The sequence below is a fragment of the Amborella trichopoda genome, chromosome 2 (genome assembly GCF_054954075.1).
Source record: "Amborella trichopoda isolate Santa Cruz 75 chromosome 2, AtrichopodaSantaCruz75HAP2 v2.0, whole genome shotgun sequence".
Lineage (NCBI taxonomy): Eukaryota > Viridiplantae > Streptophyta > Magnoliopsida > Amborellales > Amborellaceae > Amborella > Amborella trichopoda.
In genome coordinates this window covers 10,406,284-10,424,737 of record NC_142337.1, presented here as the reverse complement: position 1 = coordinate 10,424,737, position 18,454 = coordinate 10,406,284, and the positions used below count along the sequence as shown (strand labels likewise).

General features: G+C 33.0%; 1 protein-coding gene across 3 annotated transcripts; it reads left to right on the top strand.

The window, feature by feature from the left end:
- The first annotated feature begins 7,376 nt into the window (after positions 1 to 7,376).
- SGP1 (Ras-related small GTP-binding family protein) lies at positions 7,377 to 12,373 on the top strand. 3 transcript variants are annotated; one of them, XR_016049113.1, is made up of 6 exons: positions 7,377 to 7,936; positions 8,726 to 8,846; positions 9,016 to 9,112; positions 9,234 to 9,461; positions 9,567 to 9,650; positions 11,855 to 12,373. XR_016049113.1 is itself a non-coding variant. In XM_006857997.4 (6 exons), the coding sequence occupies exons 1-6, from the start codon at positions 7,592 to 7,594 to the stop codon at positions 12,017 to 12,019; spliced, it is 852 nt and encodes a 283-aa protein (XP_006858059.2). In that variant the 5' UTR covers positions 7,377 to 7,591; the 3' UTR covers positions 12,020 to 12,373. The 3 variants fall into 3 exon arrangements, 1 of the variants encoding a protein (XP_006858059.2); XM_006857997.4 differs by having other exon boundaries at positions 9,234 to 9,273; XR_016049114.1 differs by lacking the exon at positions 9,234 to 9,461.
- The last annotated feature ends 6,081 nt before the right edge of the window (positions 12,374 to 18,454 follow it).

Sequence of the window (18,454 nt, the reverse complement as noted above, 5' to 3'; positions counted from 1 at the left end):
ATATATCTTATGTATTTGCAAGCATTTTTTTTTGGAAAAAAATAGATGGTCCAAATAATATATTACCATATATATTCTTTTTAGGGTTTAAAATCGTAAGTTTTTTGTTTTTTGTTTTTACAATCATAATGGTCAAGACCGAGGGGATTGATTTAAAAGTTTTCCAACACCAAAATAAAAAAAAATTAGTATAGTGAGTTTTAAGGTGAGACCTTTTTTTTTTTACCAATGTTAACCGAGCTTTATTGATAATGGAAAATTACAAAGATAAGATTAGATCATCGGCCACCACAATTGAAGAAACCGTAGCACCACACTTAGCAAATGAATCAACCACATCCTTAGCCTCTCGATAAACATGAACAAAGGAGATTAAGAGGTGATCTGATAACTTCAAAGTTTGCAACCATAGCGATCTCAACATCGAGGGGATTTTCATCTCTCTCTTGCACCCTAATCACCTTCAATAATCAAATCCAATCTCAGATTTTTAGCCAAGAATATCTTCCAACCCTGAAAGAGGGCAACAAGCTCAGTATGAGACTTTATTGTTTTAAGGGAAAATTTCATACAGACCTCTAATTCCCCATCTTATTTTACGATGGACCCTCGTTCTATTTTTCTTTCTAGCTGTATAAAAAACCCTCGAGTATTTCACCTTACTCCCTCATCTCTTCTCTCCCATGTTCATTCACTTTTGGCTACAAAAACTAGTCTCAACAAATTGTTTTATTTCATCTCAATCCAAAAGCATCTTTAACCCTATTTTGCACTTTCAGTACCTAAGTGATTGAGATAAAATAAAACAATTTATTGAGGCTAGTTTTTGTGGTTAAAAGTCAACAAATGTAGAAGAAAAGAGATGAGGGGGTAGGGTGATATACTTGAGAGTTTTTTTATGTCGCTTGAAAGAAAAATAAAAAAAAGATCAACCGTAAAATAAAATGGGCTTCTCTACAAAAAAAAAAAAAAAAAATATTTTAATAGGGCTACAGCCTATCAAAAACATATCCCACTTGTAAAAGGGACACACATTTGGATTAATTCTTTACAACCTCACATCATAAAGGCCATTGTATACGAGAGTATAATCCGACACATTTTATGCGGCGGGGACTCGTGTCCCTCGCTTTACGTCGTTAAATCTCCAATTTGATACGTGAGATACAAATTTCACGCGGTTTCTGGCACGTGTCGCAATCGTGAAAGGCTGGCACTTGAGTGGGACCCATCAAATAAATGATGGGATGACTAACTCCTGGAGCCATATTTCGTAGGGGACCCAAGCAAGGATAAGTATAACCCAATGCGTTTCGTTTGTATAAGACTGAACAATGACGTACCTTCAAATATTATTGAAATATGTTTTTTTAATATCAAAAATCTCTATAATGGCTTAAAATTTTATTTTTATTTCAAATTACCAATTTTAAAAATTTAAAAATAGTATCGATCGGGCATATATATATATATATATATAGACACTTGAAATCTTGAAAATTGATGACCTAGATAAGATGTTTCAAGCTGCATTATTTTTAAAACTTGAAATCCATTTTTTTCTCATGTTCCTACCTATTGAAGTTGAAATCCATTCTCCTACGGGTTTTGATTTTCAAAAAACTATTTTTTTAAAAAAAAAATTGAAGTTGTAAAATTTTGGACTGCAATTAAGTTTGGGTTGGATCCCGGTTTATGGAATTTTCAAACAAACTAAAATAGAAACAACACATAAAGAATCGGGATTGAGTTGAATATGAGGTGCATCCGCCAAACATTAAATTTAGAGAAAAAATAGATTATTTATTTTTAACACAAGAACGTCACAATTACTCTTGTCCGCTCGATTTCATATTAAATAATTATGAATGTCATTGATTAGACTCCAAATTCAAAAAAAAAAAACTTAACTTTGTGATGCACCAAAACCACTCAAATTCACTTGAACTTATCCACACGACACATTTTGCCTTCTTGCATCTTTCATCGAATGTCATCTTTTACACGTAACAAATTTTTCCTTTTTTTTAAACTTTTGCCCTCTTTTTTTTCTTGAGTTGCATGCCATGTTACTTCATTCTTGTGATTAAAGCAGCAAGTTGCATGCCGTGTTTGCTACACTAATAGTAAAGACTCACAGGGACCACAAATTTTCCTATCTAAAAGCACTCTCTCCCTCTCTCTCTCCGCTCTCTCTCTACAATAGAAAATCCCTCCCCTACCAGTCGTGACTAGTCAATGAATTATATACAACGTTAGTTACAGTTAGGATGTTCAAATCAATTTGGTCACCAACCCATCCTATCCCACTCTCTTTTTCTTTTTCTTTTCAATTGAATCCGTGCCTAACTTTTAATTTGCCTGTGTGTAAATATAATTCATAGCCAACTTTTTTGGATAATCCAGACCTTAGAACTTCTTCCATAAATTTGGACCGTCCGATCAAATCCATGAACCTGAAAAATCCTACTATAGTATTGCCACTTGCTTTTGTGTCAAATATGAAACTTCCATTTCTTTACTACTTGGAGCTTTTTCTAAAAGAGACGTCGCCCATATGTTGGTCCTCTTAATTTCATGAAAACCGTATGCAATACGAGAGAAAGAGTGGGTTTTTTGGTTGTCTTCATCGTCGTCATCATTAGAGCATTTTTCCAACTAATTAGGGTCGGCCATACGGATAATGGGCTTTCCAATCTAATATGAAAATAAATACGATATACAAGGTATTTCCCTGGATGAAAGTCGGAAATAAAATACTTCAAAGAAATAACTAGCCCTTGACCTTTGCTTTAATTGCCGAATCATTGGTCTTTTTATGTTTTGGTACATATAAAAATATTTCTATGAAAATATTTTCATATAAAATATCTGTCTCATGTGATTAGGTGTTAAAAATTTTTCACACTAATTGACTAAATTGACATAAAAAAATTTGTTGGACCAATTGGTATAAAAACTCCAGCACTTAATCTCATGAGGGAGTTCTTTCATATGAAAATATTTTCACAAAAGTAGTTTCACATGTGCCAAACATACCCTTATTATAGTTTTGCTAATTTAGATTGCAAATCAATAACGATCATTTTGTTTTTAGTCAGGAAAACAAATTGCACCAATTTTGATAGTCTCGCCCAGTGGGAATCGGCACCCCCGTGCCGGTTCCAGCAAAACACACAGAACCGCACGTGTCTAGAGAGAACTAGGCGATTCTGAACAGTGAATCGCCTGAGTCACTGTACAAATATGGGTGAACAGTAAAAAGCTTTGTGAATCATCAAAATTTAGCTTTTTTTTTTATCATTTTTTTGTTTTTTCAGCCTTTGAATCTAATATTTCAGCTTTTATCTTCAACTTTTCAGCCTTATTGTTCGATATATTGGAGTAGAACGCATCAATTTCGATCACAAACCATTGGATTTATGAAGAACATGAGTTTTTTTATTAGGTTTTCGCCAATTCTTAGATTTCAAGTAAATCGGGCATCATTTTTTATAATAGAGTTATTAATCTTAAAAGTGTTATTGAGAAGAAATTATATGTACTTTGAGATTATTTTGGTTGATTACAAGTCAGATTTGGGTTTGAAGCCACGATTGCAGAAAAAACAGGTAAGAACTTCGATTTTCTGCCATTTAATTGATTGTATTCAAGTTTTAGCAAATAATTTTTTTATAGTATAGGGTTTTGATTCCTTATAGTGTTATTTATTATAAAATGTAACCAATTTGATCTATTTTGTTTGATTTGAGGTGGATTTTTTAGTTCAAATCACTGTTGTCAGGTTGGGTCTGCGTTTTTTTTTTTTTTTCGGCCATTCGTTGGATTACAAAAGAAATACGTCAGGGAAATTAGTCGTGATTGTGTTATTCTTCAGAATTTGTACACCTTTTTGTGTTGATTTTGGTCGATTAGAAGTGAAGTTTGAAAAGTCGGTTTTAGAAAAACATGCATTTTTCACCATTTAATCGATTTTGATCCATTTTTTGCAAATTTTGTGTCATATCATGGGGTTTTAGTCCTTTATAATGTTATTCAGAAATATTTGTATCTCATTTTTCATTTTTTGGTTGATTTGTAGTGGATTATAGATTTTGAATCATGGTTTTGTGAAGAACATTTAGTTTTTTTTTTTTTCCCGGCAAACTACAAATATGAGACGAATTGAAGCACTATTATGAATTATTTCAGATGATTTTTTAAGGTAATATTGTTCTTCAATTGATTTTGGGTGTAATTATTTGGATTAAGCAATTTTTATTGCTCGATTTTGGATGAAGAGGAGTTGTGGCTGTGTTTTTAAAAAATTAAAATTTTGATGATCAATTGTTTTGAAAAATCATGATTTTCAAAAAAATTATGAAAATAGTGACCAGGTTTTGACTATAATGAGGAAATAAACTGTATTTTAAATTTTTATTGTTAGATTTTTAATGCAAAAATTTTATGTTTATAGATAATTGATTCAAAAAAATACATGTCATTAAATTTTTAATGCAATTTTTTTTTTTAATTGTTAAACTGTATTTTTTATTTTCAATGCATAAAATGTATGTATATTATTGATAAATATTTTTTCACTATATTATCTTGAATGACTATATCATTGTAAATATTATTTGTGGCATATATGTATATTCTTGGTATTAAATGTATGAATATCATTGTAAAAAAATCGTGGCGTATGATAATTATATTATCTTGCATTTTTTAATTTTATTGTTAAATTTTTAATATAAAAAAATGTATGTTGATACATAAATTGTATATATAATCTTGATAATTAAGTTGTAGGCAAGTTTGAAACTTGCATTTTTAATTATATTATCTTCCATTTTTGTAATTGAGATGTATGACTATTTGTTCTCATTTTAATTGAGTTGAGATTGTGCCCACATATTGTTATATACTTGCTAGAAACTAATTTTAAAAGAGGTTTTGAGTAGGTTAGGCGATGCTATCATGAAAACCAATGATTAAAAGTACCTCCATTTTTTATTAGATTCCTAAAAATAGCATTTAATGAATTTTAATAATTATTTTCAGATTTTTTTTTTAAAGCTTAATCTGACCGATTCAGCCGATTCCCGATCCGAATCGCTGATTCACCGATCTGGATGGGTTTTTGAGGTGCTCGATCTGGGGCACCGATATGTTTTTTAAACCATTGGTCTCACCTAATTCTGTTAGAGAATTAGGCGAGCCATCAATCAAATGAATCAGGCTATTCCCACCTATTTCTTGTTTTTATTATTTTTCCAAATTCTAAACTTTCTTCAAATTTTAAATTTTAAATTTTTTTCAAATATAAGTTACTAGGAAGTCTTAGTATCAAGTGATTTCAAATTGGGATCATATACAATGAGACCATTTACCTTCGGTAGAAGGAGGTCATAATTACTTACAATCATCCCATTCGATGTAAAATCTGATAGCTTAGGCGTATCTGAAAGTTCGAGAAAATTTATTTTGAACTTTGAACTTGGTCAATGAAATAAATGTGGCCACCCAACTTCAAATTTAATAACCTTGTACCAAAGGTAAATGGTGTCATTGTATAGTTTCCCTTTCGATATAAGTTGATAAAGAGAAGGGGGTGTGCCATTTCTCTCCCATGAACATGAAAAAAATTTAGTTGGAGCGAAGTGCAGTCAATGATGGACCCCATCCACCACATTTCACATTTGATGGGCAGCGGAGACTGTGACTTTTTATACCAAAGCTATACAGTCTTTCAAATTTTACATTTCTTAATATGTTGAAAATGTATCTCATGCTTCGGTGAGTTTGGTATCTGAAATATCTATGATAGTCACTATTTGTTTTCTTGGGTAGGTTTGATTGGTATGGATCTTTGAAAGTTAGGATTAATTTATGTAAAGTTTTAAAATTTGAAGGGAAAGAGACGTATACTCCCTTTTTCTGCCCCTTCTCTTTAGGTTAAATTCAAAATAAACCCTCAGGCCCATAGGAAGCCTGTGGCAACCATTTTAGTTGAAAGAACATAATATTTAAGCCCTTCCATTTTTTTTTTTTTTCCAAATTACAATATTTAATTTAATTTGTTTTTCTAATAACTTTATGTGAGGTCTTCGGGAACTCTTGGTACTAGGAATCTCAAATAGCAAAATCTCATTTAAGATCTTGTACATAGTTGGCTAAATTTTAAATAGATGAATACAACTATAAATCAAATGCAAGAAATAAAGTAAAAACAAAAACACACTATAACGGCGTATGATTTATTTAGTTCACCATATACGTCCACTTCCTCAGTAAGTAGAAATCGAATATTTCAATGAAGATTATAATTTTGGATTATAAGAAATACACATCTATCTATACATGTGAAAAACCTCACAGATCTTTCTTAATATATTTGCTTCTCACGACCGATCAAGACCATCAATTAACATCATTTTTCCTATAGCTACACTACTACTAGAAAGATCAAATTGAAAGCAACCGAAAAACTTTTTTTCTCTAAAAGCGAAAACTAAACCAACCCAAAATCTCATGAAAATATCATGTCTCACTCCCACTCTCTCTCTCTCTCTTTGAAACCCTAAACTTTTTTAGAGATTCTTTCTCATGAACCCCAAAGGGTGACCTTTAAAAGAAATGAGTATTATGTCTTATGTAACCCCTTTAAGAAAGATCACTAAAGCTTCATTATTATTTCCTAAGAAAGCCCATTTTTCTCTTTTCCATAATACTTTTAATGTTTTAAAAAAAATATAGGTGTGGTGATTTTGACTATCACCATATCTAAAAATCTCTATCTTGATAACAAAATCATCATATTTGTCTTGTCAATTTTCATTGAATAGATTTCTTGATTTTTTATATCTTATCATAATTGTGAATTTTTCACAAAAACTTTTTTTTCATTTTTCTTTTAGTCTTTTTAAAAATCCTAATTGTGGTGAAGTTCATGAGATGATGAGATAGAGAAAGACAGGAGTTCAAAGGCGGGTACGAGGTTAACTTTTTGAGGATTTGAATAGTAATGTTATGTAGGGGAAAAAGGATAAAAGAGGTTTGAATGTAGTTTTCTTTTAATTTGAAAGAGATCCATAGGCTTTTTCATAAACTCCAAGATTTATTTCAAATTACAATTATAGAGATGGGGATAAGGAGAGGGAAATATATATATATATATATATTTTTTTCCCATATTTTAACTGTATATTCAGGTGATTAGCCAGCTGTTATGTTCACTTTAAGATAAATAAGTGGGCATTTTCGAGCTACTTTTTATTCTCTCACTAAATAAAATAAGAAGCATCCCAAAAGAGAGCTAGACAATGATAGCAGACGCGTATACAAAGGAATGGAATAAATCAATAAATAATAAGACGACCCCCAACACGAACGACTCTCTATTTCATATTGGCCGGCAGATTCGCCATTACCGGTCAACCCAACTCCTCCTCTCCATTTCCAATCCGCATCTCTCTCTAGAAAACCTCTCTCTCTAACCACATAAAACTCTCTCTCTCTAGCCAGATAAAACACCTCTCTCTCTCTCCAACACCAAGTTCTTCCTCTCTCTGTGTCCTTAAGAATGGTATTGTGAAATCCTGGTTTCATGAATGGCTGCATATATATGTTGGGTTTGCTGGAAATGACGAAGTTTCGCGGGCAAATGGTGAGAGTTCACGTGAAATGGGGCCTGGCTCGGCAAGTTTCGTTTCTGAAGAGAGTCTTTAGGTATCTAATTGACCGGATTCTGGCGTGTTCCTGTGATAGGAGGAGTTCTTATAAGAGGTTGGAGATGAGCCCTTCTGCGTTTTCCGGCCGATTTTTGCCGGAAAATGGTTTTCAGGAGAGTGTTTTGAAGTGCATGAGTGGGGATTCAGATGGGGACTCCAATTTGGTGGTTTTGAAAATCAGCCTTCTTGGGGATTGCCAGATTGGTAAAACCAGTTTTATGGTGAGAATTGTGGTATTTTGTTCTTGTCACAAAAAATTGTGGTGTTTTGTTGAATGCTTGTTTTTTAGGGTCTTTCTCTAGTCTCTAATATTTTTTTTTTTTCCAAACATATATATATATATATATATATATGTTTTGATTTTGGTTTTTCAGCTGTTTCTTGATATATCGTGTATGGGTTGATTTATTTTTTCCATTTTTAGTCTCCCTCACAAATTTTCCTTCTTTTTTTTTTAAATTTCTTGTTTTAATTTTTATATTATTGTTTACTTTTTTAAAAAAATTTGCTTGAAGTGATTTATATTAGGTTGAAGCCCTAAACAATCAGACTAAGACATAGTTGAAAGATGATTTTTCAGCGGCAAAAGTTTTTGATTGACTGAAAACTTATTTTTTATTTTTAATTATAAAACTTAAAACTCTAAAAATAATGTATATCAATCAAATCTATAAACACTTGAAAGTACTGAAATTGATGGCCTATACAATATATTGCAAGACACACTATTTGCCAGACTTTTGAAATCTAATTTTTTTTCACGTTTACACGTCCGGAGGAAGTCGAGATGATCAATTTATGGGTTTTTTTGACACGGAAACAATCTCTTGTAGTGTATTTTTGATGTGCGCTTTATTTTGATTGTTTAGGGCCTTAACCTTATATAAATTTTTTTCTTTTGCATAATGGGTTTTTTCCTACAAAGCTATATACTTTTTCTACCCAATTACTGCGTAGTTTTTTTTTTTTGTAATAAAATGGGCTAATTATAGTTTATTTTGCATTTGAAGACTAAATATGTGGGAGATGAAGAGGACAAGAGTTGTCTACAAATGACGGGGTTGAATTTGATGGACAAAATATTTTTTATTCAAGGGGCGAGAATTGCATTCAGTATTTGGGACGTCGGAGGTTTGAATAATTCTTCTTTCTTTTTATATCAATTTTTTTCTTTTATTATTCTTTTTTTTTTAATGTCTCTTCTTTTTCTTTTATTATTCTAACCACATTTTATTTTTATTTCCAACCCCTTTCTCTGGGGTTTATCATTTTTATATTTTCTTCTTTTTCAAATTTGTAGGGGATAGGCAGTTTCTAGATCATGTTCCGGTGGCATGTAAGGACGCGGCCGCAATTTTAATAATGTTCGATCTCACTAGCCGAAGTACATTAAACAGGTAATTTTTCCATTATTTTTGCTTCAATATGTTTTATTTAAATTTATGTCATTGCTAAATTTTGCAGTGAATTCGATTGATTTTATTTGTTTAATGGGAATTTCCTCTCTTCTACATACAGTGTTATTGACTGGTATCGACTAGCAAGGCAATGGAATCAGGTTTTTGTTTTTGTTTTTCAAAATATTTAATTATAGGTGTGTTTTGCATAAGATAGCAACCTTATGTAAAAATAAGGTCCTGATTGTTTGTATCATCCAATTTAATTAGACGTTGTAGATTTGACTCCGCACCGTCTGAATATAATGGATGGTGTAAATTACTGTAGCCTAAACTTCAACAAAAAGTTGTAAGTTTTACATAAACTTTTTCATTTAAGCATTTTCTTTGCAATTATAGGTTTTTCTCTATGCAATATTATATTAAGTTTTTTTTTTTTTTTTTTGTTAATTAGACAGCAATTCCGATTCTGATTGGGACCAAATTCGACGATTTTGTTCACCTTCCTCCTGATATCCAATGGACTATCGTTAATCAGGTACCCTATTTATTGTTTATGTGAAAATTAAATATCGATTTTTTTATTAATTATGTGAATAAGAGATATTAGAAAAATATAAAAATTTGATAAAACATGTGAAATAGAAAAGAATGTCTGTCGGTTAGGTAGTTATTTATGACTTTACATACCAACTAAAATCACGTGCGGAGAAAGTTCAATTGAACTTTTATGTTTAGGACCCGATTTTTATGCGGCCAAGCCCATAGAAATGTGCGTTTCTTGATAAATCTATTTTTTATATAGATTTTAAGACGTAATTTTTAAAGACATGTAATCCTTAATATGGAGATCATGAATAGGAATAAATAAATAAATTTTAAAATTTAAAAATAATAATTCTTATTAGAAAACATTTAGACCGTTAGTTTCCATTGTTTTTAGATGAAACCCCTACTTAAAAATAGCTGGACCACATATGTAGAAATGCGGCCGAGCCCACATGAACCAATTTTCCTTGTGCTTATTATGGAGATGAGTTTAATTTCTTAATAGGGATAGCTAGAGTACTTAGAAAATACTCATATGAGAATCCTAACTTATCTCAAATATATACCACTTTATATATATTAAAAAAGAACTCCTATTTTACCTTTTTTTAATGCTAACCATTATGGCTAACAATGGGCCGGGTGGCCCGGCTCTTAAAAAGTAGGACCTGGGCTACAAAATCGTGGCCCAAGGATTGGGTTAGGGTTAGTGATGACCCCAATTCAGCCTGGCCTGACCCCCAGTTGGTCAGGCCTAATCTTATGGTGACTAAGGACTTGACCAGGACCTGGGCTACAAACTTGTGGCCCTATGACTGCACTAGGGTTAGTGATGACCCCGATTCGGCCTGGCTTGACCCCCAGTTGGCCTGGCTTGGTCCTATGGTGACAAGTACCGGACCAGGGCTTGGGCTACAAAATTGTGGCCCTAAGACTGGTCTAGGGTTAGTGATGATCCCGATTCAGCTTGGCTAGACCCCCAGTTGGCCTGGCCTGTGGCGACAAGGGCCAGGGCTGGGCAAGGCTGTTGCCAACTTGTAACCATGACTTACTAAAACAGAATGGCGTATGTGTGGGGATTGGTTCTTCCACGCCGGCATGATTGAATTCTTTGAAAAAAATTCCACTCTACTTGTTAGCGGTATTCTCACTTGGTCGACTAATCTTAAGTGGGAAACTGGGATGGTGACTATCACCATACCTCAATGCGCTTTGAGAGAGAGAGAGAGAGAGAGGGTTGAGGACTTTTTGAGAGAGAGAGAGAGTTGATGCCTTTCTCTTTTTGAGTGGAGGGAGTAGAATATTTGCCTTTTGAGGGTGAAAGAATCTCCTTTTAGAGTTAAATAAGGTTTCTGGTGTAGGATTTATCAAAACAAAATAAAGCATCACCTCAAATCTTTGTCTAGAAAGGTGGTTCCAAAATCAATTTAATAAAATTTTAAACTTAAATTGATACCGATCTTACATATATGTGAACACTTATTTGTAGAGCAAAATGGAAGGTCTGGATATTTTGTTATAAGATACACCAGTAGAGCTTGAAATCCTTTTTTTTTTTTTTTCACGAACTGTAATGTTCAAGTCGATATGATTGATGTAAAGGTTTTTCACTATTTGAATTGTAATTTAAAAAAGTTATGAGATGAGGATTTACTTATTTTAATAGGCCTGCATCCCTACCAAACTATTTTCGTTTAGGATTCCCACAGCACACAAAAATTTCCCTTTCCAGATAGGGCGAGACATAGAAGGAGGGTTTAGGGTTGAGGTATTTTAGGGAAATCCAAAAGGGAAGGAAAATACGCATTTCACATTAGAAACTCATAAATTATTGGAAACTACATCCAAATAGAGATTGGGCCTAATCGTGGTGGTAATACCATCCGACCATCAATTAAAGGTGACAGCCTCCATTCTCGCTAATATTTTCAATGAAACTACATCCAAATTACATGTGTAATTTTTATATATGGTTCCCACAAATTTATATAGTTTTTATTATTATTCTTTTAATACACCTAGGTTGTCCCCAAGTATTGGGCTTGGCCAGGGGCCTAGGATTAACCACTGATTTACATACCATAACACCTGCCCATATTTCTGTTTCTTAATAATTCACATTTTACACTACAGAGTACAGACTATCCATTTACTCCTATGATTATTCAAAATTCTAAGGCCGAAAATTCGCAGGCGAGAATGTATGCACATGCCATGAAGGCCACCCTCTTCTTCTCTAGTGCGCTACACAACATCAATGTGAACAAGATTTTCAAGTTCATCACAGCCAAGCTCTTCGATTTGCCGTGGAGCATAGAAAGAAACTTGACGATCGGGGAGCCAATTATCGATTTTTGAGGACTCTTGGGGCACGTTTGACAACCGGAACTTTGGATGTGGGGCCCTCGGATTTTGTAAATAGGAGATTGTCGGCTGCACGACAACTGTCTTCGCCGCGTGGTAGAAAGATCGACTCGCGCCGATTACTTGCCTTGAGCCGGTTACTTGGTCCGAGTTGGGCCGACTTCGGGGTTTGTATACTCGGCCAGTCAAACCGGAACCGGACACTGGCCAATCAAGTTTTAGCCAGTTTGGGTGATCCAACCAGGTTTTTAGAAATGAAAAAAATCCTAAAAAAATAAGGGATTTGTTTGTAATGTGTTTTTGAATATTTCTTATCATTTTGACAAAGATCGGAAAGTGTTCTGGCCATGAATACTTATTTTTACATGTTTCCATCTATTTTGAATTTTTTTTAAAATACCCCTGGGAACAAATCCGTTTTTTAAAATCCATTTTTTTTTGCTACTTTTCAACTTCATTTGGATGTGCTTTATTTAAACACGTTTTAAATATACTTTTTCATATTTTTTGGATTTTTAAGTTTGTTTTGGTTTTCAATACTTTTTGTACTGACCAAGGCCTGCCTGATTAAGCCCATTCAACCAGTCAGTTCACTGGTTACTTGGACCCGGCCGCCCTTGGCCGGTTTTTTACGCTAGTTCGATTTTTTCAAACACTAGCCGACTTAGGGCGAAGCCAAAACGTGTTGAAAATAAAAAATGTATAAAAAAATCCAAAAAAAATATGTTTAAGGTAAAACTAAACAAAATCCATCTAAATGAGGTTAAAATATTAGTGAAAAAATAGATTTTGAAAACATTAATTTGTGAAGGGGTATTTTAAAAATAGGATTGTATATAATGAGACCATTTATCTTTTATACAAGGTATGTGGTTACAATTATGTACAACCATCCGATGTGAAATTTGATAGCTTGGGTGTGTCTTAAAGTTTGAGAAAAATTTCTTTGAAGTTTGAGTTTGGTCAATGAAATAAATGCAGCTATCTAATTTCACATCCAATGGTCAAGATTATTTATGACCACCTTATATTAAAGATAAACGGTCTCATTGTATACTTTTATTTTAAAAATAAATAAAAAACGAAGGGAAAAAGTAAAAATAAGTATTCACGGGCAACACAGTTTTCACTTTTGATAGAAAACATAAAAAAACATATTACAAATAAATTTCTTATTATTTGAATTTTCATAATATTTTTTAGAAGTTTTAAGATCCCATATTGGACCATCGAACTCAAGGATACTTGGGATCACCAGGGTCGCTGGTCCGAGTTGGCTCACCCAAGTAAATGTTTGGTGTTTCACTGGACACACCTATTGTGCATTCACTTTTCATAGTCGTTATTAGATATGGATTTTGGTTCTAAAATCTTATATATCAATAATTTCGACCACCATGATTGTGAATTTGCTATTTTTAACTTTATTTGGACTATTAATTTTATTTTTTTCTATTAATTTTATTTATTTTTACAGATCATTAGATCTATGCTACTTTTCGAGTAATTTATAAATATAATCCAAAAATACACTTCGTAGTTATTTTGGATGGGTTTTGAACCATAAAACATCCAAAATCAAGGTGGACTTATATGATCCAACTGACGATAAACTTTTCAATAATTAAAAGAACAAGTTTATGTGAGGTGTCAATCCTTATACTATAGAAGTAATGTGCACATAAAAAATCCATTAGAAAAGGTTGTTACAAAGCTTGAATGATTCATCAATTGACTATCTCAACTTCAAGATGTTAGATATGACAAAAAAAAAAAAAACAGGACAAAAAAAAACAGGACTTCAAGTTTTTTATAGTTGACTTGACTATCTATTTTTAAGACTTTAAGTGTTCATAGATATGCTCGAACTCGAACTGTCCAAATATTTATACTTATGTTTGATCTACATTATTTTTGGAGATTCAAATTTCATAAGTAATGATAAAAGTGGATTTTGAGACCATGGTAAAAGTTTTCGATACCAAAAATACATATTTGGACAAAGTTTGAAGATCCGCCTTAGATTGTTTAAGGTGGGCACCTCACCCATAATTAGGTGCAAGGAAAAGGTCTTTGTAGGAGAGAGGTATGGCAAGTTGTTAGAAGTGGTCAATTTTCATGGCACTCTTTCCTCTCAACCTAATTTGTTGTCTGGTGACTGAATCGTAAGAAAGCAGCCAGTGTTTTTTCATTATTAAATGCGTTGCATTTTCCTTTCCTTATTATGATGTTTGTTGGATCAAACAAGTTTTCCTCATATTCTTTATTATGACCTTCTATTTACCATTGAAAAAAAAAAAACCAATAACCTTTTTATGTTGTCAGCTTTCAACATCAACACGGGTAGAGGTGGCAGCGGGTGGGCGCCCGGGCTAGACCATCAGCTTTGGCCCTAATCCCAATAGCACCACTCCTAGACCAGCCTTGACCGGGCTGTAGAGCCCTTGGCCAAGCTTTGGACATGTTAGGGCTGGGCTGGACTGGACCAAATAAAACCTAAGAAAAAAAGAGAAAAAAGACGTAAGAAAAAAGTGGCCTAGCCCTAGCCCTAGCCCTAGCCCACCTTGGACTACCCGGTTCATCCCTCAAGCCATGGTACCCGGGCCCATCCTAACCCTCAGGACAAATCTTGTGGCACAGGCTCTATACGGGTGTTAAAAATATTCATTTCAATAGTAGCCATTCAAATAATGGTGTGTTTGTTTGTCATTTTAAAAAATATAGAGATGAGATTTTACGCGAGTTTAAGCATTTTTATGGTGAAATTTCAAGAACAAATATCCATATGAAGGGTTCAAGTTTATAAAGTGTCAAATAAAAGCATCGCTTTCTTGATGTGTTGACAGGCACAAAAAATCCGATATGTATGTCTATGTTACATAGATTGAGGGCCAAAAATAAAGACTTGCCATCGAGGATTGAGATCTTGAAAAACTTTATGAAAGCCCATAAAAATGCTCCATCTTGATTTCTATCTCAACATTTGATTTAGACCATCAATTTCAATGGACCCAAAACCTATAAGATTTGTATCATTTTAAGAGCTCCAAATCTAGTTTTTTAAACTAAAAAATGGACTTATATCTTTGTATCTTTAGTAGGGGTTTTGGGACCTTTATAGTTTTAATCCAAGATTTGCATGGATAATTTTCAAAGTCCAATATTTTTTTTTTCTTTTTTGTTTTTGGGTGAATCAAATTACAATCTTACTTGACGCAAATAGAGAGTGAAATCTCTTAACCATAGTGAATATTCATCTACTTCTATTTAGTCATAATGAAAGCATGTTTTGCACTATTATCATGGATAAAACTTACACTTCCATTAGCTAGAACTGAGATCATAATCAGAAAAATACAAAAGGTACAGAGTTGGGTGAAGTAGAATTACTTGGGCAAAAAATTGGTCGCTCCTGTTATAGTTGTCGTGAAATCTGTGAGAGATATTTCGATTATTTTAACAATTTAAAGTAATTTTTTTGCGGGAAAGTTGAAATTAAACAGTTTTGAATTGCACTAATTCATTGATGGCAAGAAAGGTAGATCCAAACAATCAAAGCACTCGCGCCTGTGGCAGAAGTTGCTCTTTGCTCGAGTGCTTTTGGAAACAGCACAAGTTTGCTTCCGGGACCAAACAAATAGTTCTTTACTTTTAAGTCTTATTGCTTCAACGACTAAGCCTACACTATGCGGGGATCAAAGCCTGCCAAAATGACATCTTGCTATACCCAGAATAGTCGAAAGTTACAGAAAGAGTTAGGATGGAGGCGGTTGTGTGCCAAATAGGGTCGCCGTTAAGTGAGCCTATTTACGAGCATAACGATAAGCCTTCTGTTAGTGAGTTCAAGGGATTAAACGACTTTATTTCCTGTCTCTATTCTATATTCATCAACACATAATAATTCTAAATTCTTTAGTTTGAAATCAAAGGCTATAAACTTTATTTAAGTTGGTTGAAGGAGGGTTTTAACTTTTAAGCCCTTGATTTATGGAAGATGGACGTCTAATACATGAGCAGACCCACATGTTTCGATTGCTTTAGAGGGCGGGTCTCCTTAGCATCTTCTCAAGTGGGGGAATGCACGGCTATGATTCGTGCGGCCCCCGCCAATGCCAACGAATCTCAAATGTTTTTGGGTTTTTAGTTTGGGAAAGTTCCCCTACATAGAAGTTCTATGTTCTCCTCTCCCTACCATCCAGCTCTTCATTTTTTATCAAGATAGACACTCAGCGTTTGATCTTAGATTCTACATCTCAAAATATTTTATTTTTAGTTTTCATAATACCATGTTTTTTAATATGAAAATTGGTACGCGCCATCTTCTCATTGGGGTGTACCTATAAAAAATATTAACAATGATTTTTCGATAAAAATAATGACCGAAATACCCCTTAAAATTTTCAAGGTATTTTGGTAATTTTATTTTATTGAAAATATTTTTTTTATATTTTTCGTTAGTGCGAGTTCAATATAGGAATGGCCTTCCAAAATTTGGTGTCAAAACAGTTTATAGAAAAAAATTAAAAATAAAACAGTGTAGAGACGTGACATTGTGATTGAAGCAATCTTAGCCCTCCATTAAAAAATGGATGGTTGGATAAAGGGGAACATAGAACTTCTATGTTGTAGGGGAACATAGAAAGCTTTCACTTTTACTTTAGCTAGTTGAATTAAAACATTTTTGAAAAAGTTCATATAAGTGTGAGGCTCTAAATAATCAAATTAAGGCGCAGTTCAAACATTAAAATTCATTAAAAAAAGGTTGTTTTGATGTTGAAAACCCTTCAATTTCATCATCTCAACCTCAAGATATAGGGACATGAGAAAAAAAAAAAAGAAGTTTGAGCATTGAAAATAGTGCATCTTGTAATGTACTATCTAGACTGTCAATTTTCAAGATTTTCAAGAGTTCATAGATCTGCTTGATCTACACTATTTTTTAACTTTAATTTTTATTATTAGACATAAAAATAAACTTTTAGGCCATCATAAAGATTTCTAATATTAAAACAACTCATTTTGGCAATATTTAAAGGTGCACCATGTTTTGATTGTTTAGAGCCTCGGCCCTATACAAACAAGACCCAAACATTTTTTGTTTCATATTTTTAAGTATTTTCTCAAGAAGCAAAAGTAGTTTCATTTTGGCTGCAAGTGGATTTTAAGAAAGGGAAATTACTTGGAATAATTATGGAGTTTTTACTATTATGTGATGATTCAATTTTTTTTTGTCCTTCTTTTTTTTTCCATTTTTCACTTTTACCCTTAGGCGGTTTTTATTACAAAGAAAATTGTTTGGTCTATGCATTGGAGGACACATTTCTATATTTGCATTCATCAACACATTTCTACAATTGCATCCTCCGATGCATTTCTATATTTGCGATCCCAAGCAATTGAAACTAACGGTCTAAAAGTTAAGTTTTTCCCAGGCAATTGAAATAACGGTCTAAAAGTTTTATTCATAAAATTGTTATTTTTTGATTTTTTCATATTCATAATCTCCATATTAGAGATTATATGCCCTTAAAAATTGCGTTTAGAAATCCATCCTAAAAATAGATTTTTAAGATGGGACTCATTTCTACATGAACTCATGTAAACCATGTTCTTATTTTAAATTGGACATGGTTTCTCTGCGGCCATCCCGCATATTGTCGAAATGCAGGCATGGCAATAAATATATATTTGAAATATAATTTGATTCTAATTTTTAGATAATATATAATCTTTAACATAGAGATCATGAATATGAATTTTTTTTTTTTGAAAACTAAAAATAATAATTATATTAAAAAAATATTTGAACCGTTAGACAACCTATTTGCATCCATCTTTAAGATGGATGCTTTATACCTCTGGACCGATAATTGTAGAAATGCGATCCAGCCCGCCTAAAACAATTTTCCTTTTGAAATCCTTGTATTTAACTGCTGTTGTGCTACCACCATATCCACACTTGCACTAGGGTTCTACTTAACACGAGCTATACTTGTATGGGGCCGTACTTGCGCCGGTTGTACTTGCTCTAAAGATGTGCCACAACTGAAGTTGTACCAGGACTGAGCATGTTCTAGAATTGGATTTATATTTGCACTGGAGCTGCACTTGCATTGTAGCTTTTGGTTTTCCATTTTTACTACTAACTTGGAGTATGAGATGGTGTCATTTTTGCCGAAGTATTGAACACCCACAGCTTGAGTATGGGAACCAATATTTCATTGGGTTCAAGGGAGTATACTAGGTGTACAAATAGTTCGATTGAACACCTTTTGATATTTCTAGTTGTACGCTCAAAAACTCTTCTAGAATCACAATTAACAATTATTCGTATAAATTTGCGTTCAAATTAGTAGAGAAATGAAATGCATCAATTTAAAACAAATCACGATAAAATCAATAGAATTAATACTCGAATTTCAGAGTAAT